A 25772-nucleotide genomic window follows, 5' to 3' on the forward strand; every position below is an offset into this window, starting at 1 on the left:
GGAGGAGGTGGAGTCATCCTGGAGAGCAAGCATTGAGGCTTTGTAGCTAGCCTGCCTCCTGCCCACTCTCTGCTTTAACAGTGTGGATACCAGCCACCGGCTCCTGCCAGCATGCCACCCTTGCCTGCTGCCGTGTCCTCCCCTCCATGACGGATTTTATCTTCCTGAAACTGTGAACCAAAATATGCCCTGTCTCCCTTAAGTTGCTTTTGTCCATATATTTTATCATAGCAATGACAAGGTGAGAGAACAGGAATTCTATGTTTTGTTTTGTTTTGCTTTGCTTTTGCTGCCCTGGTAGCTGGGGCAATGACATACAGTGGGCACTTAATGAAACTGGCCCTTGTTGACATTCATAAACTATTTGTCACATTAACCTCCTCTCTTTTACAGAGACATGAATGGGCTTAGAGAGGCTGAGAAATCTGCCTCTGGTCACATGACTCAAAAGTGGACCCTTTAGCAACTACAGGAAATGCTTTGTTTCACCAGTAGCACCGACCGCGGCTCCTTCAAAGGCGCTGCAGAGACACTGAGTCCCTCCTTAGAGTTCAGAGTAGTGAGGTTGAAGTGTGGGTGGAGTTAGGATGACTTGAGATGCCAGCAAGATCTGAGGCCACTTGACCTCTCATACCTCCCCATGAACCCAGATATGGTTAGTAAAAAAAAAAAGACAAGACTCAAAGAATGACTGAGTGGGGAGAGGGATTTACTTTTTACTTTCACCAAGCCTCATAGCTATCTTGGAAGTGACAGACCTGGTCCCAAGCAAATATGCTCGTCCTCCATTCAGGGTCAACCCCAGAGAAGAAGCTTCCTGTTCTCTTAGGAGGTAGGCTAAGGTGAGAGAGATAAGGCCTTCAACTGCTTTACATACAATTCTATTATTTTCTCAAGTAACAAAAATGTTATTTATAAATATATGTTTTATAAATTGAAATGGTCCCATAATCTCCCTTCCCTACCTACTGCTCCTTTGGCATTTGTTTCTAGGCATACATTATATGCCTATATATACAGATGGATAACTAGAAACAATAAAATGTAAAATAACATTTTACAGTTTGTGGGTTTCTTTTAAGTAGCCTATACTTTATCTTTGTCTGTTGATGCACAGGCTCTAAGTCATCTGAAGCTGTTTAGTATTTCATTGCCCCTAGCTCTTTTCTTTAAAAATTACTTATTTTTATTTTATGCATATGAGAGTTTTGCCAGCATGTATGTCTTTGTATCACATGTATGCAGTATGCAAAGATTCCAGAATAGGGTGTCAGATCCCCTGAAACTGGAGTCTAGACTATTAGCCACCATGTGGATACTAGGAATAGAACCCAAGTCCCCTGGAAGAACAGCCAGTGCTCTTAGGCACTGAACCATCTCTCCAGTCCCTGTTCCCAATTCTTTTAACCCATCCCATTTTACTGGACTTTTATATTTCTTTCCCCAGCTTTTCACTGCCTCAATTTGTGTTGAACTATACCTCTGACTTATATTTGTGTGCCTGCAAGAAAATTTCCATACTATAAATTGCTAGAAGTAAAATTGCTGAACTAAGGCATATGTACATTACAAATTTGTATTAATATAAGATAACCAAGCCCTCCATCCTTCTAGATCCTGTATCTGTTGCTTATCCATCGAAAAAGTAGGAACTCAGAGTTGAGTGCTGGATGGAATTGATCCTTGCTTTAGGATTGGAGCTGTACTGGCAGAGTGGACTGGTATTTTCAGATTCTAAGCACTCGGCAGGAAAGAGCTCTGACCGTCTATGTTGGAGGCAGATCAACTCGAGACTCTCCCTTTGCCAGATCTCTAAAGCCCTAGTGGGGTACCAGCCATCTGAATGGCTTCCAGGGAACTGGGTTGCCATCTACTCTGCTGAGTCCATTCTTGGTCGGTTGGTGCACAGACCATATTTAGTGACGGGAACAGGGGAATTAAGTCATCAGTCCCCACCAGCCAGGATCTGGCAGGAGAGGTGGCATAAACTGTCCTGGAAATCCTGCCTCCGACAGTACCCCTTGGGTTTGCCGACTGTAGAATCTTCATGCCTTGCTTAGTGCCAGCAAGGCAGAGTGACCTAACAGGCAGCTTTCCCAGCTGTGAAATCCAAAGTTGCCCCCAAGTATGGAAACTGATCCTGCAACCCTGGATATTTCTTCATGCCCAAATGGTATGGAAGCAGTAGCTTTGATGGTATGGGGCATAAAAATCATCTGGAGAATTTGTGGAAGCTGTGGAAGCTTGAGTGGCACTCCCAGAAATTCTGACTGTAGGTTTGGGCCCCAGAACCCATGTAAGGATGAACCCCCATGCTCCTGGCATTGACCATTGGGCTATACATGTATACATTGGAGAAGCAAAGTGGTAGGCACCGCACCCTTGTGAGATTCCATGATAGGTTTGGATGGATAGAAAACAGTGAAGCAAATTCTTTCTCACACACACCCCGTTTATTCCCTCTTCCCTCTCAAACTTACAAACAACTCACTCAGAAATTTCCCAGATATCTGGGCACCTCCTAAATGCTTTTGTGTCTTCCTTTCCTGGCGTCTACCCTACTCACCTTTCTCTCTTGCCAAGACAGACTCTGCCAGCTGCCTTTTGCTGGGGGTAGGGGTAGGGAGATTATGCCTTCCAAAGTTCCTTCAGTAGTAATCCACACTGTCCTGAAAGAGGGTGCGATCCCCAGTTTAGAACCATCATCTAATAGAAATCCCTTAGAGAGGAACAGCCTTGAGTAACTCTGATAAAACGTTCAGAAGAGCAAGCCATGCTTGGGGAGGGGTGAGATTAATGTAGGGACTCATTCATGGGGGTTTGCAGCAGAGTAACCTGCTTTCTGAGCCAAGTGCTTTTCCGCTACCCTAGGGAGCCCAACAAACAGTAAACAGACAACACATGAAATTGCACAGAAGCAGAGCAAAGATTTACCTAAGGTAGAGTATGGTCATCTGACTGGGTGGGCCTACAGGAAGGCCACATGACAGAGACATGCAAAACCCTCAGCAGTCAATCATGTAAAAGAGCCTTTGAAGGCAAACTTAAGAACCAAAATTTGTGACCAAAAAAAAAAAAAAAAATCCATGATTTAATAAAATGCGTAATGAGGTTTTGGTTATGAGGCTAAGCTTTAATGACTGAGCCATTTCTCCATCCCAGGAATGAGGTTCCATATTCAGGCCCTACTTCCTGCTCTCTCTGTGTCCAGATGCAGCAGGACCAGCCTGCCCCTGCTTCCTTCACACCCCTCGCTTGCCTGCCGCCGTGTCTTCACTTCCGTCATGGACTGTATTCCCTTGAACTGTAAACTGAAACGACCCTTTGCTCCCTGAAGCTGCTTCTTGTCAGGTGTTTGTCACGGACAAGAAAAGCAGCAAAGACCCCAGTGTCCGAGAGGTCCTGAAAAACGCCCACAACTTACTTGCTTTCACAAAAACTCTTTTCGGCGTCATTTAGAGAAGATGTGTGGAAAGGCTCCATTAACTCACAAGCTGCATCCGCGAGGTTTTCAAGGAGGGAGACAAAAGATGTGAGGGTCTGGGGATCTCCGCGGGTGCATGGCTCCTTCCAGTGAGCAGCTGTTTATCCATCTGTGCAGCACTTGAACCCAGCCAAGGCCAAGTTGCCGCAGGAAGCCAAGCAAGCGGTACAGGCTGCTGCTAGGACCTGGAGGATGAGAAGGGGAAAGCCATCTCTGGGACCCGGTTTGGCATTCTTCTGCTGTTCTAGGAACCCAGGCCTGGCTTCACTGTGTCTCAGCAGAAGGAGGGTGCTGGGTAGGCGAAGGTTTCATATGCATCCATGAGAGGAGGCTTTTGTTTTATACTCATACTTTTGTGTTTCCAAATGAAGATGACTTAGCAGGCAAAGGTGCTTGCTGCTAACCTGAGTTTAATCTTTAGAACCCACATGGTAGAAGGTTAGAATAAGCTCTTGCAAGTTGTCCTCTAACCTCCACATTCCAATATATACATATACAATACATATATACATACATACATACATACATACATACATGTAAAAAAATAAAAACTGAAATCACTGTGGTTCATGGAACAACTCTATCAGCATCTTCTAGGAGATTGTTAGAAATTCAGAATCTTGGCTCCACCTTAGACTTAGTGGACCTGGATCTTGTTTTAAGGCAGTCCCTGGATGATTAGCATGTCTGCTGAAGCTGGAAAATGAGCTGTCTTAGGAAATCTGGAAACTACTCTAGTCCCTGTCTCCATCATTGACTCCCACCCTTGCCCATGACCTTGGGTAGCATGCTAATCTTTTTCTATTTTCAGTTCCTAGTCTATCAAGTGGAAGTACCTCTACTGGAAACTCCTGAATCACAGTATGATATATATATATATATATATATATATATATATATATATATATATATCCTCAAAAAGGATGATCTCTGTAAAAGCTTAATCCTTTTCCTGAAATTATATTCTATAGCTTGTATTTTATAAAAGTTTGACATGTTTGGAAAAACTCAGCCATGACTCTCCTGTTCCAGCTCCCCTTCTACATTCATTCACTTTTTAAATCATCCAAAATTTTTGTAATTGGCCCATCTCCTTCATTCAGTCTACCTATCTACCCTTTCAAATATGCCATCCTGACCTGTCCATTCTGTAACTGAGTCCTTCTTTCAGCTAGTCTAGTAAAATGGCCTCATGATGAGTACAGTCATGAGCAACACTGTCAGTCTGTAGCTCTGGAAATGTAGGATCGTGGAAGCACAGATCCAAAGCTTACAAGGGAGCATTGTGTGCTGCCGCTTAAGTCTCTAAACTGCTTTCATCCAAACATCTTCGCTCCTTTGTCAAGCAGACATTACCCAATAAAGAAATGCTTATGCCCAAAGGGAAGGAAATAGGGTAGGTAGGCAGAAATAATACATATGAGTTTGGCCAGGCATCGAACCGTCAATGGAAAAGGCCCCTGAGCATGCCAACTTAAAGCGGGAAGAGAGAGAATGGGGATGTAGCTTGGTGGATGAGAAGTTCTTAGCCTGTATGAAACCCTAGCCTTCATCCCCAGCACTGCAAGAAGTGCTGCCAATTTGAGTCACGTGACAGAAAGATGCCTTTCAAAAAGTATGCGTTGGAAAGGGAGAGTTCTCCAATATACATTTAAAATTGTCGTAACTAGGGGGCTGGAGAGATGGCTCAGAGGTTAAGAGCATTGCCTGCTCTTCCAAAGGTCCCGAGTTCAATTCCCAGCAACCACATGGTGGCTCACAACCATCTGTAATGGAGTCTGGTGCCCTCTTCTGGCCTGCAGGCATACACACAGACAGAATATTGTATACGAAAGAAAGAAAGAAAGAAAGAAAGAAGGAAGGAAGGAAGGAAGGAAGGAAGGAAGGAAGGAAGGAAGGAAGGAAAGAAAGAAAGAAAGAAAGAAAGAAAGAAAGAAAGAAAGAAAGAAAGAAAGAAAGAAAGAAAGAAAGAGTTGTCGTAACTAAATCCCCTGTGTTTTGGGGGTATGAAATATGCAGAAATATGCAGGCCACACATTGAAACTGAGTGGGGATGATACTCCTGCTGACATGTCCACAGTCAAGAGCAGACGAGCGCCCAATAGCTGCTTTGTGCCTCACCCTGCTACACCCCTTCCCAACACCTGACAGCACAGACCCATTTGAAGTTACGGTTCCACAGAAATGGAATCAGACTGGGCATGCTTTTATATCTGGCCACACTAACGTCATTGCGTTTGTGTGCTCTCCCCTGTGTTGTGTGGAACAGCAGTTTATACAGAAAACATTAGTGGAAAGGATTACATCACTGCTGCTACCGAGTGACTTGGTTACTAGCGCATGTCTACTTCTCCCATTGCTGAATGCCGGTGTCTTAGCCACATTCTCTTTCATGTTCTCAACACTAAAAAGCAGGCCTGCAGAAAACGTCTGGAGTAGCTACTGTGTGACCCTGAGTGGATTATCCCAGTTCTTCATTGGTCACTTGGATAAAAATGGGGATGTGATGACACATGTAAAAATTCCTTCAAATAACAAACACAGGTGAGGGCCAGTAAGAAGATTTGGCATGCATGTGATCTTAACACACCAGCAGTGTTTGGGAGTCCTCTGCATTAACCCAGGTGGCGCCTTTACCCTTAGGTTGTATAGTTACTCCCATTTTACAGAAGGTATCTGGATTGTTTTTCTTTGCACTTATTTAGTGTGTGTGTGTACACGCGCACTTGCACACTTAGCACATGCGTGAAGGTCAGAAGACAACTTGGGGGAGCTGGTTCTCTCCTTGCGTCGTGCTGGTCTCAGGTATTAGGCTCAGCCACCAGAAGAGCTGTCTTACCAGCCCCCAAATCTAAACTAAGGTGACGTGAAGCTGAAAAGTAAAACCCAAAGTCATTGCCCTTCACCACGCCCTTTGCGGCCCCTCAGAGGTCTTTATTAATCCTACCTGCAGGCACACAACGGACCTCTTTCCCAGGCTCCTGTTTATGTCCTCAGCCTGATCTTGCCACTCGCATCCTTGCATAGAATCCTCTAGCTACATAGCCCTTCTACCACTTCTTAGAATGCAAAAAAACTTTCTCTGTCACAAAATGTTCTTGTTCCTTCTGCCTAGAACACTTTTCTCCACCCTTGGCTGTCTCCTTGTCCTTTAGGTCTCGCCCCAATTATCACTAGCATGGAGTTCTTGGCCGACATTGTCAGGATTAATACAGCGTGTTGTCATCCACCCTGGTCTCCGTTCTGTTGCCTTCCTGGGTTTGTTCCCTATACTCTTTGCATTGCTCTATTGTCTTGGTTATGATTTTTTTTTTATACAGAGGAATAGCTGGTAAGATGTCATCCAAAGCATTCTGCTCACAGTTGTGCATACAATGCCGGACAACATCAGGGTTTGGTTAACATCTTTGAGGAAACTGCATGAGCTCCAAACCCTTGGCTCTCAACTGTTGTATGAGGCTGCTTGTTCGTTTCCTGGTCACTAAGACTCGAAATAATTACACAGAAACCGTATTATTTACAATACTGTTTGGCCAATAGCATAATCATATTTATGGCTGACTCATATCTTAAATTAACCCATCTCCATTAATCTGTGTATTGCCACTTGACTGTGGCTTACCAGCAAGATTACATTTGGTGTCTGTGTCTGGCAGGCTACATGGCTTCTCTTAATTCTGCCTTCTTTCTCCCAGCATTCAGTTTAGTTTTCCCCACCTAGCTCTGTTCTGCCCTGCTCTACTATAGGCTCAAGTCAGTTTCTTTATTAACCAGTGGTATTCACAGCATACAGAGGGGAATCCCACATCACCCAACTCTCCATCACTGGAAGCTATTGAGCTCCTGTATCCCAATATCTGTTGTTGCCCGAACCAACATTTCAGTGTGGTCTGCTTGTTGGTTAACCATGTCTGGAAAGCAGCATGGTGTCATTGTAAGCCCAGAGTAAATGAGACAATCTTCAATTGGTTAAAAGGTCTTGTACACCCTTTAAGTTAGCAATAGACACTATGACACACAGACTCCCCCAAGTAGTACTGCCTAAAATTCTCTCCACGTGATTAAAATTAGCACTACTTATTTGTAAAAGATGTCCCTTTCTAAGCTTCTCCTTCATTCTTTTTTTTAAAGACTTATTTGTTTATTATGTATACAGTGTTCTGCCTGCATGTATACCAGCAGACAAGAAGAGGGCACCAGATCTCATTACAGATGGTTGTGAGCCATCATGTGGCTGCTGGGAATTGAACTCAGGACCTCTGGAAAAGCAGTCAGCACTCTTAACCTCTGAGCCATTTCTCCAGCCCCATCCTCCATTCTTAAAACACTAATTTTTATTGACCATTTCTTCTTAAATGTTTTATTTTTTTAATTGTTCCATATAATATATAATATATTTTGATCCTAGTCTTTTCCTTCCTCTAACTCTTCCCAGAGTCTCCCCCACCTTCCTGCTTACCAAAATTCAGGTTACCTCTTGCAGTCTCTCAAACAAAACAAAAATTAAAGCAAACAAGAAAAAAAAAACACACCAAAACGCACACATGGAGTTATATTGACCAACTATGTAGTTATGGGCATAGGGTCTGCCGTGGAGTGTGGTTGTCACAAAACCATCTTTACTGGGACAGTCAACTGGTTTATTAGAAAGTTGAAGGAATAAAAAGTCAAGGATTAAAAGGTAGAAGACCTGATCGGAGTAGCTTGGTTAATGTACTAGCTTTGTTCCATTCTGGTGGCTCCCCAGCTGGCAGGCTCAGACCTCATGCCTGTCTTTGGTACCAGCTGGCCGTGAAGAAGCCAGTCAATTTGTTTGAGTCTTTCAGAGTGTGCCAGAGAGGCTCAGGTGGCCTTTCCCAAGGGAGGGGGCAGGGAAAGGCTGGAGAAGGGTGAGCTGTAAAATCAGGAGTGTGCCGCTCCTACCGTTTCCTCCTACCGTGCTTCCCTGGCAGTAGCTGGCAAAGTAAGCACTGTGAGATGTGCCAGCCTTTTCACTACAGGAGCAGCTGACAGTGTCGCTGTACCTGATGGGATCTGCTGGTCCCTGGGAATGCAGAATGGTGACCACAGTTAGGAGTTGAGAAAGATTCCCTAATAGCCAGGGACCTGAAAATTAAGAGAAGGGGCCCTTCCCCACAAGGAACTCTTGAAAGCCTCTACAGAGATGTGTGAGATTGTCAGTCATTACACAGGAAACAGGCTAGCAGTTCCCAGGGTTAGTGGAACATGGGATGGGGGCTGGTGCGTCTACACCTTATAGAAATCCTGTTTCCATATGGATGCATCCTGCTGGCACTCGATACACTGGAGAGACCCCCTGTAGACTCTGGTCAGATGGCAGCTGCCAAACGGCATTCCTTGGAGCTGTGGTTCTTTTCATGCTGATTTTGCCCCCCTTTTGTCATCTGAGGACACTGTGAGCTGTCATAGTCACAGAAATGTGGCCAAACATCCTGGATGCACAGGGCTGCCCCATGAGGCCTATGTTATCTGAGGTGTGGGTATTGTTCTGCTTAAGAAACCCTGAATTGGAGTGTCTGAGGGCATGAAGGCAGGCTTCCAAGGAGAGAAGTATCTTTTTTGTAAAGAAATTCTTAATTGTTCTCAAGGGTAGTCTTGAGAGTCCTCAGGAGGCCCTGTTTGAACATAAATTAGGATTCTATGATTCTGGGTAGGTCTAAGAGGCTCCTGGACGCACCTCTGTCTATGGATCCCATTTGAGTACCAAGGACTGTGTGTGTCCAACCCCCTCCCCCAGCCTTCCCTGTCCCACTCATTTCGAACATTTGATGACATTGGGCTTGTCATCAAGAAGCATGTGCTGGTATTTAAACTCCACCACCTAGATGACAGTTCCTCAGCAGCTGTTGCATGAAGTTCAGGGTGTTGATGAAATCAATGGACTCAGTAAGAAGAAAGGGTCCCAAGGGACCTGGTCAAACTATGTGCACACACACACACCAATCATGAACATCAAGATCCTTCTCACATGATCAGAGGCACACTGATACAAGCAAATTGCTATAACACAGTCATTTCTATAAAGGACCAGAACATAAATATTTTCAGCTTTATAGGTCATATAGTCTTTATAAACAGAAGAAAACACTTGGATTCTGGGAGTCATAGGTAATGTACAAATAAGTGAGTGTGGTTGTATTATAATAAAGTTTTATTTACAAGAAGTAGTCAGTGAGGTGATTTAGGCTCCAGACAATAGTTTGCAAATTCCTGTTCTAAGTATTTTAATTTTTTTCATGTCTCTCCAGCTCTTACATGTAGTCTGTGGTTTTTATCTAAAAATATTTCCTATTTCTTCATCAGCAGAGACAAAAAATAACGTAGGGGAAACCTTACTGAAATGGGGCTAAATCATCACTTTGGGAAGGAAATGTCTAGGGGACAAAGGGAGCAGATTCTATTTCTTTTACTGCATTAACGACGTTAAATGTGAGTGTGTCTTTTAAGTTGGCACAATCATAATTCTCTGTCTTATGCCAGTTTTTCACAAGGAGGACAAGACAGGGTGACAAATAAGAAGCAGAACGCTGTGCCATGGGCTGTCTTTAAATTTAAGGCTGTCTTTCTTCTTAAGCTTGGATCTTCTGCTTCTGAGACCCATGGGGGAGGGGAAGGCAGCAAAGATCGCATCTCTCTGCCAGCTGACCGTGGACACTGTTTGAAACTTTGGTCTGTTTTCTCGCCAATGCCCGTTTCTGTGGAAGCCTTATCTTTGTCGAGGGTGAGGATACTGCGCATATGAGGATGCTGACGTCACTCACAGCAGCCAGGCTGTACTAATGGGTTGAACTGCAGAGATCCACAAGCTAAATTCCACCCTGACCCCCTTTGGTCTAAGGGTATTGAAAGAATCACATATAAAGATGGTCCTATGAGACACAGACTTTTTTGTTGCTCCAGGCACAGACCCCTGGAGAAAAGATGATTTATCTTTAAAATCTGTGCATCAACTTATAGCTGAAATGGCTCTGCCAGGGAGCAGCCACCATGTTCTCTGTTCCCTGCCTTCTCACAGAACTAGCAGGATCCAGAACCTTGTGAGTACTCAATACCGAAGTTGAAGGTAAAGGCAAGTGAATCTCCGTGCAACCCACAGCTTGGGTAAAGTGTACACAGGCCTTGGTACCCAAATGGGATCCATAGAGAGGGGCACATCCAGGAGCCTTGCAGACCCTACCCAGAATCAAAGAATCCCAGTCTATGTTCAGATAAGACCCCCTGGTGAGTCTCAGACCCACCCTAGAAAAGAACAATTCAAATCTTTGCAAAGAAGATACTTCTCTCCTTGGAAGCCTGCCTTTATACCCTCGGACACTCCAGTTCTTAAGCAGAACAGTACCCACACCTCAGATAACATAGGCCTTATGGGGAGCCCTGTGCACTCAGGATGTTTGACCCTTCCATCTACCATCCCTGTCTTATCTAGAATTTTTTGTTGTGAAGAGATACCATTACCACAGCCATGACAACCCTTTTTTGTGTGTGTGGTTTTTCGAGATAAGGTTTCTCTGTGTGACAGCCCTGAACTCACTTATCCTAGAACTCACTTTGAAGATCGGACTGTCCTCAAACTCACAGAGATCCACCTGCCTCTGCCTCCTAAGAGCTGGAATTAAAGGTGTGCACCACCACTGCCCAGCTGGCAACTCATATGTATGTATGTATGTATGTGTATGTATATATATAAAACATTTCATTGGGGTGGCTCTCTTCAGTTTCAGAAGTTCAGTTCATTATCATCATGATAGGGAACACAGGCAGATGTGCTGGACAGGTAGCTGAGAGTCCTACATCTTGCAGACAACAGGAAGTTGCCTGAGATCGTGGGTGGTATCCTGAGCATAGGAAACCTCAAAGCCCGCCCCCACAGTGACACACTTCCTCCAACAAAGCCACACCTTCTAGTAGTGCCACTCCCAATGAGATAATGGGGGCCAGTTACATTCAAAATGCTACAGTCCCCATCAGATACCAGTCACAAAGCCTATGTCATTTGAAGAAGAAAAACCCTATCTACTGACAAAACAATTCCACTTGAGAGGAAAGGGCATGGCATCTTTGTCGCCATGATGGCGGATTCTCTACCCATATTCTCCAGCATGAGGACACCCTATCATGCCAGTTTTAAATGTGAGATCAGACTTCTCTCTAACATCTGTAACATTTTCCACAGAATGTATCACTCTTCCCATATATGTGCTTGCACATAGATATGCATGCATACATATAAAGAAATACACATATACACATATGCACAAGAACACATGCACACACACATCAATGCTCTAGTGTCAAGAAAAGTGCTTATGTTTCAGGAAAGTGGAGAGGACATCAGGGGAATCTCACTGCTTGGCCCATTATACTGATTTTCCATGTTTTGACAGTAAGTCCTTCTGCACAAAGTAAAGAATTAAACATCAACAGTATAAGGAAGTATAAGGAAGAAATCCCAGACATCACTGGAGAGTCAAACTATTCTTAATAGTTCCTGGCAGTCTAGTGAACATTATGATGTATCAGACAGAACATGGGTTGTAGTTCACAGATTCATTCATTCACATAAAACCACATTTACCCAGTGCTGTTTTGTGTTTGTTTGTTCGTTTGTTTTATGAATATCAAAATCTTGGGTCATGATTTCTTTCACTGGGGACTTCCAGGCTTTGCTTTCTCTGTTTTTCTCCATTCTGAATGGCAGGTGAGGCGAGGCAAGGTAGCTAACAAGAGCACAAACTCCCACCGTCTTGGGACTTAGCCAGAAAGATTGATAAGAAAAAAGCGCACAGATGTATGGATATTGTGATGTATTTTAAACAGAAAGCCCAGTCCCCCCCTCCCACACACACACACAGCATCATTCCCACTTTCATACCCAGGTATTATCGTTGTGTCCACTTTAATGATGCAGCTCATAGGGTTTTAAAAGTGGCATAGCCAGGAGGAGGCTATCTTGCTGGGCATAGTTTAAGGGGAAAGGGTTTCTCAATGAGAATATGAGCTGTGAGGGTACAATTCTGTCTTAGGGACCTAAGAATTACTCATTTAAACCAGCCTCCAGAGCTGTGACCAACAAAATAGAAACATCTTCTCAGTTCAGGGAGCTAATTACAAATCATATCTTCCTCAGCTTTAAAGCCACGAATGCCCTGATGCGTGGCTTTCTCTGGCAAACCACAAGACTGATAAGCTCGGTTGCAGTATCTTGTTCCAGGTGTTTACAGTCTTACACATAGGAGTTGCATTCTGGCCCATAGCAGGTCAAAGGTGATCACTTTTCCCAAGCTGTGGGCTGCATGGGGCTTCACTGGCCTTTATTCTGAACTTCTGTGTTGAGTTCCCACACGATTCTGGATCCTACTAGTTCTGTGAGAAGGGCAGGGAACAGAGAACAGGGTGGCTGCTCCCTGGCAGAGCCATTTCAACTATAAGTTGATGCACAGATTTTTAAAAACTGAAACAAGTGTGGGCGGCTTAAGTAAAAGGAAAGGAAAGCAGGTTTATGTGATAGAGGGGTAGGGGGACAGTCACAGCTGGGGTAGAGGGCTCGAGAAATGTGATTTGATTCGTCTAGAAAGGTGGGAAGCCAACTACAGCAGGACCTTGAAGTTTGCATAAAAACTCTGGATCCCCCCCATAAAGAATTAACCCCAGAACCACCCTCTTTAGGCACAAGTACACATGCATTGCTCATCTCTGAGCTGCCCTTGCGTGTAAGAAAACTCTCAAGGAAACTGACTTCTCTCAGGAGTAGCAGGTGGAGCCAGCAATCTCATCACAGGTCCCTCAGTACAGTAGCTTCTGTTTGACAGGATTACTAATGGACCCCGGGGCCTGAACACCATAAACTCTGCTCATGACAGAGTGCTTTTGTTCTCAAGGGCATGGTGCAGCAGAACCACAGAGCATCTTGGAGAAGTGAGCCTGAAGAAGTCCAACCTTTCCTTGCTTCTCCACTAGAGCAGAGCAGAAACTACTTTCCTCAATTTTCCCTCGGCCTGGAACTAGGAACCTGCCCACATACATCTTAGACATGTTTTACTGCCTGGCTGGTTGGGGAGAAGCCTTCATGAGAATTTATGGCCTTTACTAGGTTGTTGAAGCTGACCTCCATGCCACTAAATAACTTACCCAGAAAGTTCTGCAAAGATAGCGGTGCCCCCTGGGTAACTTTTGGAAGATTCTCTTTTCTTCCTTGGGAGAGTTCATCTGCTCAGATCGCCTGTTCGTCATTTTAGCATGTCAGGGTGCCCTCTCCATCTCCAGATAGACAAGGCTCTGAAAGTGAGTAAATAGTTGGGGGTCAGTTTTTGTGATTTATATGCCAGAGAGAAACAGCAAGAAAAGTGGGGAGTGGATCGCCAAGCTCCCTTGCTCTGACAGTTATCAGTGATAAAATCATTTTTTTAAATTACTGGAGAGTATGATACAGAACAGAGTTTATGGGGTGTATGGATTCCACACCTGTGGGGTCCACCAGCCCCCAGTGGGAATTCAGCGAGGTCTGATGGCTGCATCTCTGTGAAACCATAACCAGCCTTTTATCTTGTTCCCTACATGAAATAGAAGAGCAACTACTTACACTGAATTTACATAGTATTCAGAATGGAAGTAATGTTGAGGCATTTTGAAGTGTATCCAAAATCCTATTACATAGAGACTTGAGTATCCTTGGTGCATTCAGGAGGAGACATGAGATGAAGGACGCCATATTGAGAAAAATAAGAAGAACATTCTTGAGGGGAGAATATAGTATAGAAGACAAAACCAAACACAGGCTGAGAGAATATTTTACGTGACTCGTTAAATGTTTGTCCAAGGATCATGGTTACCATACTCCCTTCAGGCATTTTCCCTGAATGTGGTCACTTTGGGCTCTTGCGTTAAGTTCTTTTAAATACCAGTGACTGCAAAACGAGTTTCCAAATCTGGCCAGCTAGCCTTCCCTCTTCGTAGACTCGCTTCCCTGGCAGTGAGGGAGCAGCACCCACTGCACACAAGAACCCCGCTCAGCCCCCTAGTTATTGACTTGCTTGTGTTTCTCTTGTCTGTTATCAGTATGAAACCGTGAATTCCCATTTGTTTCCATGGTTTATAAGTAACTACCTTGCATAAATATTTTAATATTCAACCTGTCCAGAGTGTGCCATTGGGAACCTCCTTCGGGGGGACCATGGTCTTCCAGCAAGCTCTCATCATCACATGTCATTTTTAACATTTCCTTTTTTGCACAAGATGTTCTGAACTCATCTTTTTGCTGAGTTCCATTTCTCCAACAAGCCCAGGTACCTCTTAGTGAGTAATGGCAAACAGAATCACAATATTTATCCATTTTCGCATTGGGTGGCATTAAATGATTTCCAGTACGAGGCTTTTATAAGAAAGCTCTGCTGTCTGAATATGTCTGCATATTTTAGAAAGGTGTTTACTAACTTATGCTGGAGATACAACTAGGGATGGCAGTGGATAATTAAGGCCTCTCTACTTGGGGTTCTATGCACAAGAGAAATAACAGCAGAAGCCCACACAAAATGGTTTTATTCATAATCCGTGTATGTTAATATATGTGTACTTAGCTTTAGATAGTACCACATATTCTAAAAGGCTTGCAGCATTGATGTAGGTCTGTCTATTAGGGAGAGGGTATCTTGGATCCCACTGGGAGGCCAAGACAATCAGTGGCCGAGGTAATGGGGGCTTATTGCTGTTGGTGACCAGAAGTGGCAAAATGGTCGAACTCTACAGAGATGAGCATCTCTGTAGAGTACTGTTTTAAGAGATGCAAAAGAAATTCCCAGCGTACACATCTCCCACTATCTTCAGGACGGCTTTGGTCTCAGCCCTGACAATGTGCAGCGCTTCAGGAGTGGAGACCCATTTCTTGGGTACCAGCTCTGCCATGGTGGTTAAGGTCACTGCTTCATTTTTAAAGGCTCCTCTCTGGGGGACGGAGGAATGACCCAAGCACAATTCCTATCTTCTGGCTGCTAGAGATTCATTGATAATCCCTGGGCAATCAATCACTGACAAGCCAAGAGAATAAATATCTCTCTTTCTCCATCTCGAGAGTCACTTAATGTCTAAGCCGTTTGAGATGGATGACTACCTGCCACTTAGGGACGCAGGCCAAGCAGAAAACTGCTTTGGGCCAACAAAGTAAGCTAGTTCAAGACTTTAGAATTAGATTCTAAGCTTACTGTGGTAAGAAACAGCTTAAGCCTGGCCAGTCACTGACCAGATGGCTATCATCTGTTGTACAAAGCTTATAGAGCATGGTTAGAATTGAAGATGCAACAGAAATATTTGGCGGTGTAATATTCTAAGTAGAGAAAAAGTGCATAGGACGTACAGTGAATTCTTAGTAACTCGTAAGCCTTTGGAGAAATTAGTAACCACAAAAGCACATGTCCAGCGATGGTTTTAAGCTTATATATTCTCCGTGTAGGGAGCCCTATGCCATGCAGACAGCACGAGAGCTTTGATGTGTTACACAGCCACAGTTATGCCACACCCTGAAGAGACCCCAGACTGAGAGTAATAGTGACCACCCTCCACCCCATTGCTGTACACTTGTATTAACTACAGTGGTGCTCTTCTCTCCTTCCCTGCCCCCAGGCCTGTCTGCGGAAGGTGGTGCCAAGCGCCAGGAGCACCTGTCTCGGTTTTCTATGCCTGACCTTAGCAAAGACTCTGGGATGAATGTCTCAGAAAAGCTGAGCAACATGGGCACGCTCAACTCCTCCATGCAGTTCAGGAGCGCAGAGTCCGTCCGCAGCCTGCTGTCTGCGCAGCAGTACCAGGAGATGGAGGGGAACCTTCACCAGCTCAGCAACCCCCTGGGGTACAGGGACTTGCAGTCCCATGGGAGGATGCACCAGAGCTTTGATTTTGATGGCGGCATAGCAAGCAACAAGCTGCCAGGGCAGGAAGGTGTGCGCATCCAGCCCATGAGTGAGCGCACTCGGAGGAGAACTACTTCCAGGGATGACAACCGCCGCTTCCGCCCTCACCGGTCCCGAAGGTCCCGACGCTCACGCTCAGACAACGCCCTGCACCTAGCCAGCGAACGGGAGGTCATCGCTCGGTTGAAGGAAAGGCCCCCTCTGAGAGCCAGGGAGGACTACGATCAGTTCATGCGCCAACGGAGCTTCCAGGAGAGCCTGGGGCAGGGGTCCCGGCGGGATCTGTACAGCCAGTGTCCCAGGACTGTGTCAGACCTGGCTTTGCAGAATGCCTTTGGGGAACGATGGGGACCCTACTTCACGGAGTATGATTGGTGCTCCACCTGCTCCTCCTCTTCAGAGTCCGACAATGAGGGCTACTTCCTAGGAGAACCCATCCCCCAGCCAGCCCGCCTACGATACGTCACAAGTGATGAGCTGCTGCACAAGTACAGCTCTTACGGGGTCCCCAAATCCTCCACCCTAAGTGGCCGAGGACAGCTGCACAGCAGGAAAAGACAGAAGAGCAAAAACTGTATCATCTCATAATGTGATTGGGGTCGGGGGACGGGGGAAAGATGGGAGCTAAGAATGTAAACTCAGAAACGTGCACTGTCGTGAAGTCCCAAGTACTCTTGGGGATGGTTCATAGGGGAGAGATGGAGAATGCTCTCAGTTGAGGGAGGCAAGGCTGCAGGTTGACTTGGCAGATACACTTGATGTCACAGTTTTGGGCATGTTAAATAGGATTTGCACATTCCACTTTGGAAACACAGGCTGTGGAGGCCAGGGTAGGTCATATCCTTCCAAGGTGGAGTGGCCATTTACCAGATGACACATTGTAACCTGCTCACTTACAATATTCTTTCTGGTTCTCTTCCTTTTAGGACCCCTTTTCCAGTGAATACTTTATTAACCAGGACCCCAAACTAAGTTATTTACCTGTCCATTGTAAATGCAATGTAAATGAGAGTTCTGATAAAATATTTTTGTATTTTGTAATAACAAAAGAATTTCTATATCGTAGGATTCAGTGGGGACTTGCATGCACGTCCTCCGTTATCTCTGAGTGGAAGTAGATGGTGGCCCAGGACCACCTGGCTTTTGTTGTTTGTTCCGATTTGGTTTGGTTTTCTTTCTATACAAATCTGTTACATGTCAGTGAGACTCTTTTCAAAGAAGTATACTCAATTTGGCTTTTTGTGGCTGAAAAAGAAAACTAACTATTCTACCCAAAGCATTTTATGCTCTAGTCCGTCAAAAGGAGCCATCTTTAAGTCTGGCCCCACCCTGAGTAGAATTTATTCTCTACAAAGTAAGTAGGTTTTTTTTCTTTTTAATTTCAATAGCAAATGTCGCTTTTGCTGATTAGAGATAACAACCAGTGTCAGTCCAGTTCTGTGAGAAATGCCATCCCTGTTTGGAATTATTGAAGTTGCTTAATGTCGATCTGTCCCTTGGGGGAAATCAAAGTGACTGTGAGTGGTGCCGACGTGTGCTGTCAGCATGGCGTTGTTTTGAATGTGGAGTTATTGTTTGCTGCTCATGTTTCCTGGATTGTATTTTCTGCTTTCTACTTCCAAGGCAGTCAGAGCTGCTGCCTTAGCCTGACAACTGTTTGTCCTCATAGCAAATGAGCTTCAGCGTTTGCCACTGAAGGGCAGAAGGACGCTGCGGGAGGGCTCTGGGTACTTGGTGTGGCACACATTACCCATGGATAGGGAACAAGGAAATTTGAAAACAAAAAGCAGGTAGATGTGGAAATGGGGAGGGGTTGAGAGAAAATCAGGGGGAAAGACCTTGTAGAGAGAAAGCAGAGAGGTGACAGCCACCTTGACTAGTCCCCAGTGCTTTAGAGAGAATCCAATTTGACAAGCTTAGTCACCACGGGAGCTAGTTTATTACCCAAGAGGGTCAAGCTGCTGAGACGATAGGGTAACAACATGGAAAACAGACCTTGTGGCAAGAGAGATTTCCATTTTGAACTTTGAGGACTGTTGGTCAGACAGAAAGGCTCAAGAGTGAGTTTGCTTAAAGAAGACATTTCACTGCTGGTGAAATAAATATAACGTGAAATAAAACTTCTTGCCTCGCTTCAGTTTAAAAGAAAATAAAAACGAAGCACTTGCTCTTGGTCCATTCTCTTCCACTCCTCAGTGGATTGTGGCAAAAATCCACTGGAGGACCCACCTTTCGTGAGATGTGCTGTCCCTGTAATGCACAGTGTGTCTCCCTGGCCATTTGCCGTGATAAGGCGAGCATGGTCCCTTTTCACTATAGTACTTAACATTTTCTAGGGGATTTTTTTTTTAATGGAGAGAATGTGAAAAGTGGCTTTTCAGACGCCATTCTAAATGGGTCTGGGGGAAGGAAGACTGAAGAGGATGCGAGGATGATACTCCAGGATGTATTAAAATGAATTGCTTTTTAGGTATTAATATGACATTTGTCATTGTCACTGATTTTTTTGAAAAAGCAATGCAAATGTTGGTTGTGGCTGTTTTCCGCATGCTATCTTCATATCTAAATGTTTCATTAATTATCCAAGCCTCTGGAGAATTAACTCTATTACGTTTGTATAGTAAGTTAATAAACTGCTTGGCAAACTGTTTAAGAGATAAATATGCAGCACCATGCCACTGTCGTGGCAGGTTTCTGGTAGACACTGGGTGAGTCCAATTTGGAGCTTTGAGTTTGTTGATTGGTGAGAATTAAAAGGCACTATTGAGAAACGAGAGGGAAAGGAGATTGCTTAGCAAATGGTTGAAACCACAAGTCCTCTCTGGCCCCAAATCCAATGAAAGAAATTCTCCCATTGGAAGTTGTTTTCTTCCTCTGTCCTTGGCAGAGTGCCTCTTCCATTTCCCAGGTACAATTCAAATCACCCTCAGCCCAAAGAAGAAAGCAGCCTAGAAACTGCTCAAATCGCATCAAGATCATTCTGGCCAGAACGTAACATATAATGAGATACAGGCTTTCAGGTCCACCTGTTCACCAGCAAGACCACCTCCTTCGATTTCTTCCCATCCTAAATGCAGCCAGGCGCATTACAGAGAATGTTATTTGAAGAAGACCAGTTCCTCACAGAGGTAGTGGGTCCTTCAAGTGACTGCCTGGTAATGGGCAGAACGTCACTGAACTAGCATTTCTCTACCTTTAATAACTTAGATATAAAACCCCAGAATCTCATTCTCAAAATTCAATTGCATCCTTTGCTGGGGTGCGAATTTAAGCTCCTCCCTGACTCCTCCAGTGTATCCCTTACCTCTTATTGGCCAAGTTTCCCTGGTGAGTGGAGCCTGTACTCAGTTCCTTCCGATCATGATTTTATCTTCTGTAGGCCAGTTTTCAGAAGATTCACCTTTCCCTATTTTTCTCTTGTCTTTGATTATTTGGTTGACTTTTTTCCTTCCATCTCCTATTATTGGGCTGGCTTTGCTCAGAGGTACAGCTTTACTACTGAGTTCATCTACCGCTGCCAGGCCCAGCACCAGCTAAGCCAGCTTTCTTCTCCAGTCTAAGGAATGCATGAGTCATGGAAAGCTTGCTGAGAGGTCTTGCTAGCGCACCCCACCTTTGATACTGTGAAAAGGTTCCATGCTGACGCAGTAGCATTGAGCGTGGCACTCGGGGACCCTTCCTTCTGTCCTGTGTAGTTGGGAATCTTCTACCACCTGGGAAGGTAAATGAGGTGAGAAAAATCTGACTTCAGTCCCTGGTGTTTAATATGCACAAAGGAGAATTGCTGGTGTTGGTTGTTTGAAACCCTGATTCCACAGTCTGTGGTCCATCCTTTACTCTCCAAGCCGCTGCATGAGCAGTCTGGATTTTTCTAATACGGAAAGTCACAATTTTTTCCTGTAGAACACTCCCCCTACAGAGCTGTGACAAGATGGCATTTGCTGCTCCTTTTCTGGAAGTTTCTGCTTCATATGACCTCCTAGCCATTTTTGCCTTCAGGTGGAGCCAGCGCTGGCATGGATGTAGCATTTAGGCTCTCCCTGCCAGCGAAGCAGATGACAGCAATGGGTTAATGGAGACTTTCCAAGGAAAGTAGGTTCTCGTCCCAGGCATCTTTCCAACTAGTCCAACGGGGCTGGTTGACTAGAGCTGGTCTTCTCTGTCTTACAACACTTCTTATTCGTGAGCTGGTTCTTCCCTGGGTCCCTGGGAGAGAGGCAGTGCAGCAGACATCTAGGAAACATCCATCATCAGGAACTGGGGGCCTCGAGTCCCTCTTCCTCCCACACTGTGCAAGTTAAAGGAAGCTGACCCCTTAGGCCAAACAAGGCTCTCTTGGGCCCACATTTTCATGCTCAGGGTCTTTGCCAGTTATGTGGGCAGCTCCTGCTCACTCTGCTGAGGTCAGATAAGAGTCTGGTTCCTCATCTGACCCCACCTTACAGGGACATAGGACACTTGCATTCCAACAAGGCAATGTCCTTTGCATACTCCTGACAGAGACCAGACGCTGTGCTTCACAAAGATCCACCTATGGCCAAGGAAAGTGGAAAATCGAACCCGTGGCCTGAATGTCACATGCAGGCAGAGTCGTTATTGTCACCTGTGTGGCATTTTCAGGCTCTGCAGAGCAAGTTTCCACAATTTCCACTACTGATCTTGAAGACAGTGGCAGATTAGCATCCTTTGAAAAGATTAACATCTCCTTGAGCATAAGGGCAACAGGAATGAAGCCTTTACCTTCTCATCGGCGGTTTGCCCCAGAGTTTGTTTATATGACCATCCAGAAGCCGTGAAGGTCAGGCTGGAGGAAGGACTGGTTTCTTTTTCTGCTTTCTCATATTAGGAGTCCAGTCATCACAAGCCCCCTATAGAGCATGACTCACCTTTGGAAGCTATTGCTATTATAGAAATTCATTTCCTGCTTCCAAAACCAGCCTCCCTCGGAGAATTAAAAGGAGACTGGAAAGGTCATGAGCTATTAGCAGACATTTCTGTGGTTCAAATGTGGTGAACTCACAAGATAGATGTCTAGTTCTATCTTGAGCATTTCCTAAGAAAAACCTTCATGGTCTGGGCATTTGACCATGCATGTTCAATAGGTCGCCAATCAAACATTTCTAAATTTTGGGAGGTCACTCGCCAGTAAGACCTCCTCTTGAGTCTATCTAGCTGATTTCCATTGTTTTCAATAAAATATTCTGGTTCAATCCTGACCCTGAGTTAACAACCTAAGACCTATGACTCCTCCGTATTCTTCAACAAACTAGGCCAGCATTTATTCTCTCAGACTCTTTCCTTCCTGCACAGAGTTGCTTTGCCCAGATCCTATTTAATTCCACAAGCATAAACTAAACCTCAGAGGGCCCAAGAAGGTAAAGCAGGCTGGAGTTTGTGTTATCTGTAAGTGTCAAGCTGTTTGTTAGGAAGGCCTGTCACGGGCCTTTGGTGTGGGCTCTGCCAGAGACTGTTCTGAACACTTTGCTTGAGATCCGTGCCCTGTAAAGTGGATATGATGTTTTACTGATTCTGTAATACATTTGTAAACTTCCAATAAAATTTGAATAAAAGAAATGTTGTAATTCTTCTCAATCTTCACTCGCCTCCCAGAGAGGTCTTGGCCTTTGGAAATCTTAAAGAAGAGAAAAGGCATGTGAGTCTGAGAATGGTATTTACAGCAGACCTCTGAGCTGTATTTATAAATGATATTTAGAGCAGACCTTGAGCGTAATTTAACAACATGATCATCCAGCAAAATAACAATAACAGGTTCTACCCCAGGGCCAAGGACTCCCCCAGTCACTTCTGACCAGGATTGCAGTAGTAGGCACAAAATTGCTTCCAGTGGGATTCAGATCCAATCAGAAATTGGTTAGTTACTCCACAACAAGCATGCCACTGCTGCAGGAGCTACTTCCGCTCCTTCAGCCAATAGCCTTTAAGATACCAGCCTACTTGGGCGTGGTTTCTGTAAGGCTATTGGCTGAAGGAGCGGAAGTAGCTCCCACAGCATGCCACTCTTGTATCAACAGGCAAGTCTTGCCGACAGGTTGATATAGCAACATGTGGGTCAGCATGCTGGTCCAGCACCGGGTAAGACCATCGGTGTCTTTTTCCTCCCTAGGACCCTGTGTAGCACTTGCAGGCACTGTGACAGCTAGCCAGCAGGGAGAACATTTCCTGGTTGGTTTGAGGTTAACTTCTCTGTGTCCTTCACCTAAAATACGTTGTGTCTTCAGAAATAAGATCTTGTCATGTAGTTATTGTGGGTAACCAAGGGCAAGGGGGATAGCCCGACTTGTTTTGGAATCCTCTCAAACATTTTTGAAATTGTATTTTGTAGTTAGCTTTCTAGCTGGTTTCCATGTGACTTTTCATAGATCCTCACTTTTTTATTAACCTGCCCACTATCCCCTCTTTTCTTTCTTTTCCCATGTGTTCTATCTCCTCACTTACACTTTTTAAGTTGGGGTATGAGATAGTAGACTTCTATATGGCTTTTCATACCCAGTTCTTTGGATCAGCCCTCCCCATCACCCCATGTTCCCCAATCCCCCATATCCTGCTTAAGCCCTTTCACCATCCACATTCTGCCTTCACTTTACCTGAAACTTACTACCGCTTTCCCTTAATGCACTCCTCAAAAGGCTTCTTTCTCGTTTCCTGGATTCCATTTGTGTTTCAAGTTAAAGACCAAATATTTGAAGTCAGGATCTGTATGAGAAAAGACATGATGTTTATCTTTCTGGGCCTGAGTTACATCACTCAGGATACTTTTTCCAGTTCCATCTATTTACCTACAAATTTCATGATTCCATTTTTCTTTAGCTGCATAGTATTCCACTGTGCTTATGGACCACATTTTTCTTATCCATTCATCTCTGGTGTACATCTAAATTCCATTTTCCGACAATTATAAATAGAGCAACAATGAACATGGGAGTGTGAGTATCTCTGCAGTAGTATATAAAGTTGTTGGGTAGATGCCCTGGGGTGGCATAGCTGGTATAGGTCATATGGCAGACGTATTTCTAGTTTTTGGAGAAAGCTCCAGGCCGATACTCAGAGTAGCTACACTTCATCACACTCCCTTCCCACCAACAGTGCACAGGAGTTCCCACTGGCCACACCCACCCCAGCATTGTTGTTCCTTATATCCCTGATGATGGCCATTCTGCCTGGGATGAGATGGAATCTTAAAGTAGTTTTACTTTCTGTCTCACTGATGGCTAAGGATGCTGAGCACTTTTCAAAATGTTTCGTAGCCATTTTCATTTCTTCTTTTGAAAATGTCATTCAGTTCTTAAGTTCATCTTTATTGGGATTTTTATTTCTTAATGTTTTCTGTTCCTTGTATATTGCTGACACTAATTGCAGTGAACATCTAATGAAGATTTCCTCCCGTTGTGTCAGCTGCCTTTTCACAGTTTTCTTGGCTGGGTTGCAGCTTTCTAATTTCATGAGGTCCCATTGTTGATTGGTGGCCTTATTTCCTGTGCTACTGGAGTCTTATTGGGAAGTCCTTGCCTGTGCCCATAAGGTGAAACCACCTGCTTTCAGCTCTAGCACTTTCAGGGTCTGATTTTTGGAGGTCCCTGATTTAGTTAGGGTTTAGATTTTTGCGTGGTAAGAGATAAGGATCTAACTTCATTTTCCTGCATTTTAAAATCCAGTTTCTCCAGCACAGTATTTTTCCCAGTATAAATTTTTGTATATCTTCCTCCAAAATCAGACAACTGTAGTTGTATGGGTTTATAACTAGGTCCTCAACTCTCTTCCATTAACCATGTTTCTGAACTGGTGCCATGCCGTTTTGTGACTATGACCCTGTAGTATAATCTGAAATCAGTTATGGTGACATCACCCACAATATTCTTTATCTTTGGAACTTTTTCTTTGCTTTTGGTGACTCCGTCTATATTCTTGGAGTGTTTTTCCCATGTCTGTAAAAACTGGCTCTGGAATTTTGATTGAATCTGTAGATTATTTTTGAAAGGATGGATGGCCATATTCACAATATTAATTCTTTATATCCATGAACATGGGAAGTTTTTCCATCTTTCTTCATTGAGAATTGAAGTCTCTTCCTCAATTTCTTTCTTCATTAAAATTTTCATTGTATAAGTCTTGCTTTTTCTCATTAAGTTTATCCCTGGTGAGGTGGATGGAGGAGGGACTTTTGTGTTTGATAGGACAGTTGTTTGTTTTTCCTTATTTTGTGTATTTGCACACACACACACCCACACATGTGTGTGTATGTCTGTCTGTATATCTGTGTGTGTGTGTGTGTGTGTGTGTGAGAGAGAGAGAGAGAGACTATTATAAATGATATTGTTTCCCTGATTTCTTTTTCAGCCTGTTATTGGTATGTAGGAAGTCTAACTAGATAACAGTGTTTTCCAATTTAAAGGAGTAATAGTGCCTTAGACTCCATAATGAAGCCATTGGCATTTCAAGTACTATCAACTGCACATGCAGAAAGCAAAAATCAAGAGTTCATGGCCCTGAATTATAATCAGATGATTTATAATATAATGAAAGAACCATCATTAAAGAAGTGGATATTTAAGAATAATCAAATCCATATGGATTGGGAAAATGTTACTGAGAAATAAGTTTATATTAGCAAATGGAATAAATTATCATATTTTAACATGCTTCCTTCATGGACCTAGCGCTAATTACAGTGTCATTGTTTATTGGAAAATGTGCCTAAGCAAGCAAGGACAAAATCAGGGCACACTTAGTGGGTAATAGGACTCTGTACTGAATTGGAAATAAGTTGCATGCTACTCACAGTTTAATAAAGCTCTAATGGCAGAAAGCACAGAGTCAGGGAATAATAGTGATGTTTTCCACCCAATACCAAAAAGATTCTTGAAAGAGCAAATGTTATTCTGGAAAATGCTGCCAGTTCTGGAGTTCTGGAGACAGTAAGACTGTCCATTTGTCCTGGAGACAGGAAGGCTGTCCATTTGTCCTGGAGATAGTAAGGCTGTCCATTTGTCCTGACATCTAGAATCTTTTCTCCCTCTTATCAAGTGGAAAACAGATCTTTTTAACTGAAAATAAACACCATAAGATTGACAGGGGCAGGGGGCAAAGGAATATGGATATACACCAAGGTCAATAGTCAATAGTAGATTTCCCTGGTGCAGAAAGAAAAGGAACTATTGTCCTTTTGTTTTAAAATTATTTCCAGATAAAGGCTCAGAAACTGAATAGGTCTGTTTATTTATAAGTCCTGCCTATCAACTTTTTTAGGTTGTTTCTCGGGTCTTGTGAGATGAAGATTTGAAGAATTCTGTATACTGAACATGTTTTTGCTCACCAAATACCCATGTGTCCCAGCTCCGATACCCGCCCCC

The 25772-nt window shown here is 44.1% G+C and overlaps 1 protein-coding gene across 3 annotated transcripts in view; it reads left to right on the forward strand.

Annotated features, from left to right (window-relative positions):
• Prickle2 (prickle planar cell polarity protein 2) overlaps positions 1–21978 on the forward strand; it is a 341424-nt gene extending 319446 nt beyond the window's left edge. For all 3 annotated transcript variants that reach the window (XM_085686745.2, XM_048438396.3, XM_048438397.3), the window contains one exon: positions 16118–21978. In XM_085686745.2, coding sequence (XP_085542871.1) covers positions 16118–16992 — 875 coding nt within the window. In that variant the 3' untranslated portion in view covers positions 16993–21978. The remainder of the gene's footprint in view (positions 1–16117) is intronic.
• The last annotated feature ends 3794 nt before the right edge of the window (positions 21979–25772 follow it).

The sequence above is a fragment of the Myodes glareolus genome, chromosome 3 (genome assembly GCF_982192425.1).
Source record: "Myodes glareolus chromosome 3, mMyoGla1.1, whole genome shotgun sequence".
Taxonomy (NCBI): Eukaryota; Metazoa; Chordata; class Mammalia; order Rodentia; family Cricetidae; genus Myodes; species Myodes glareolus.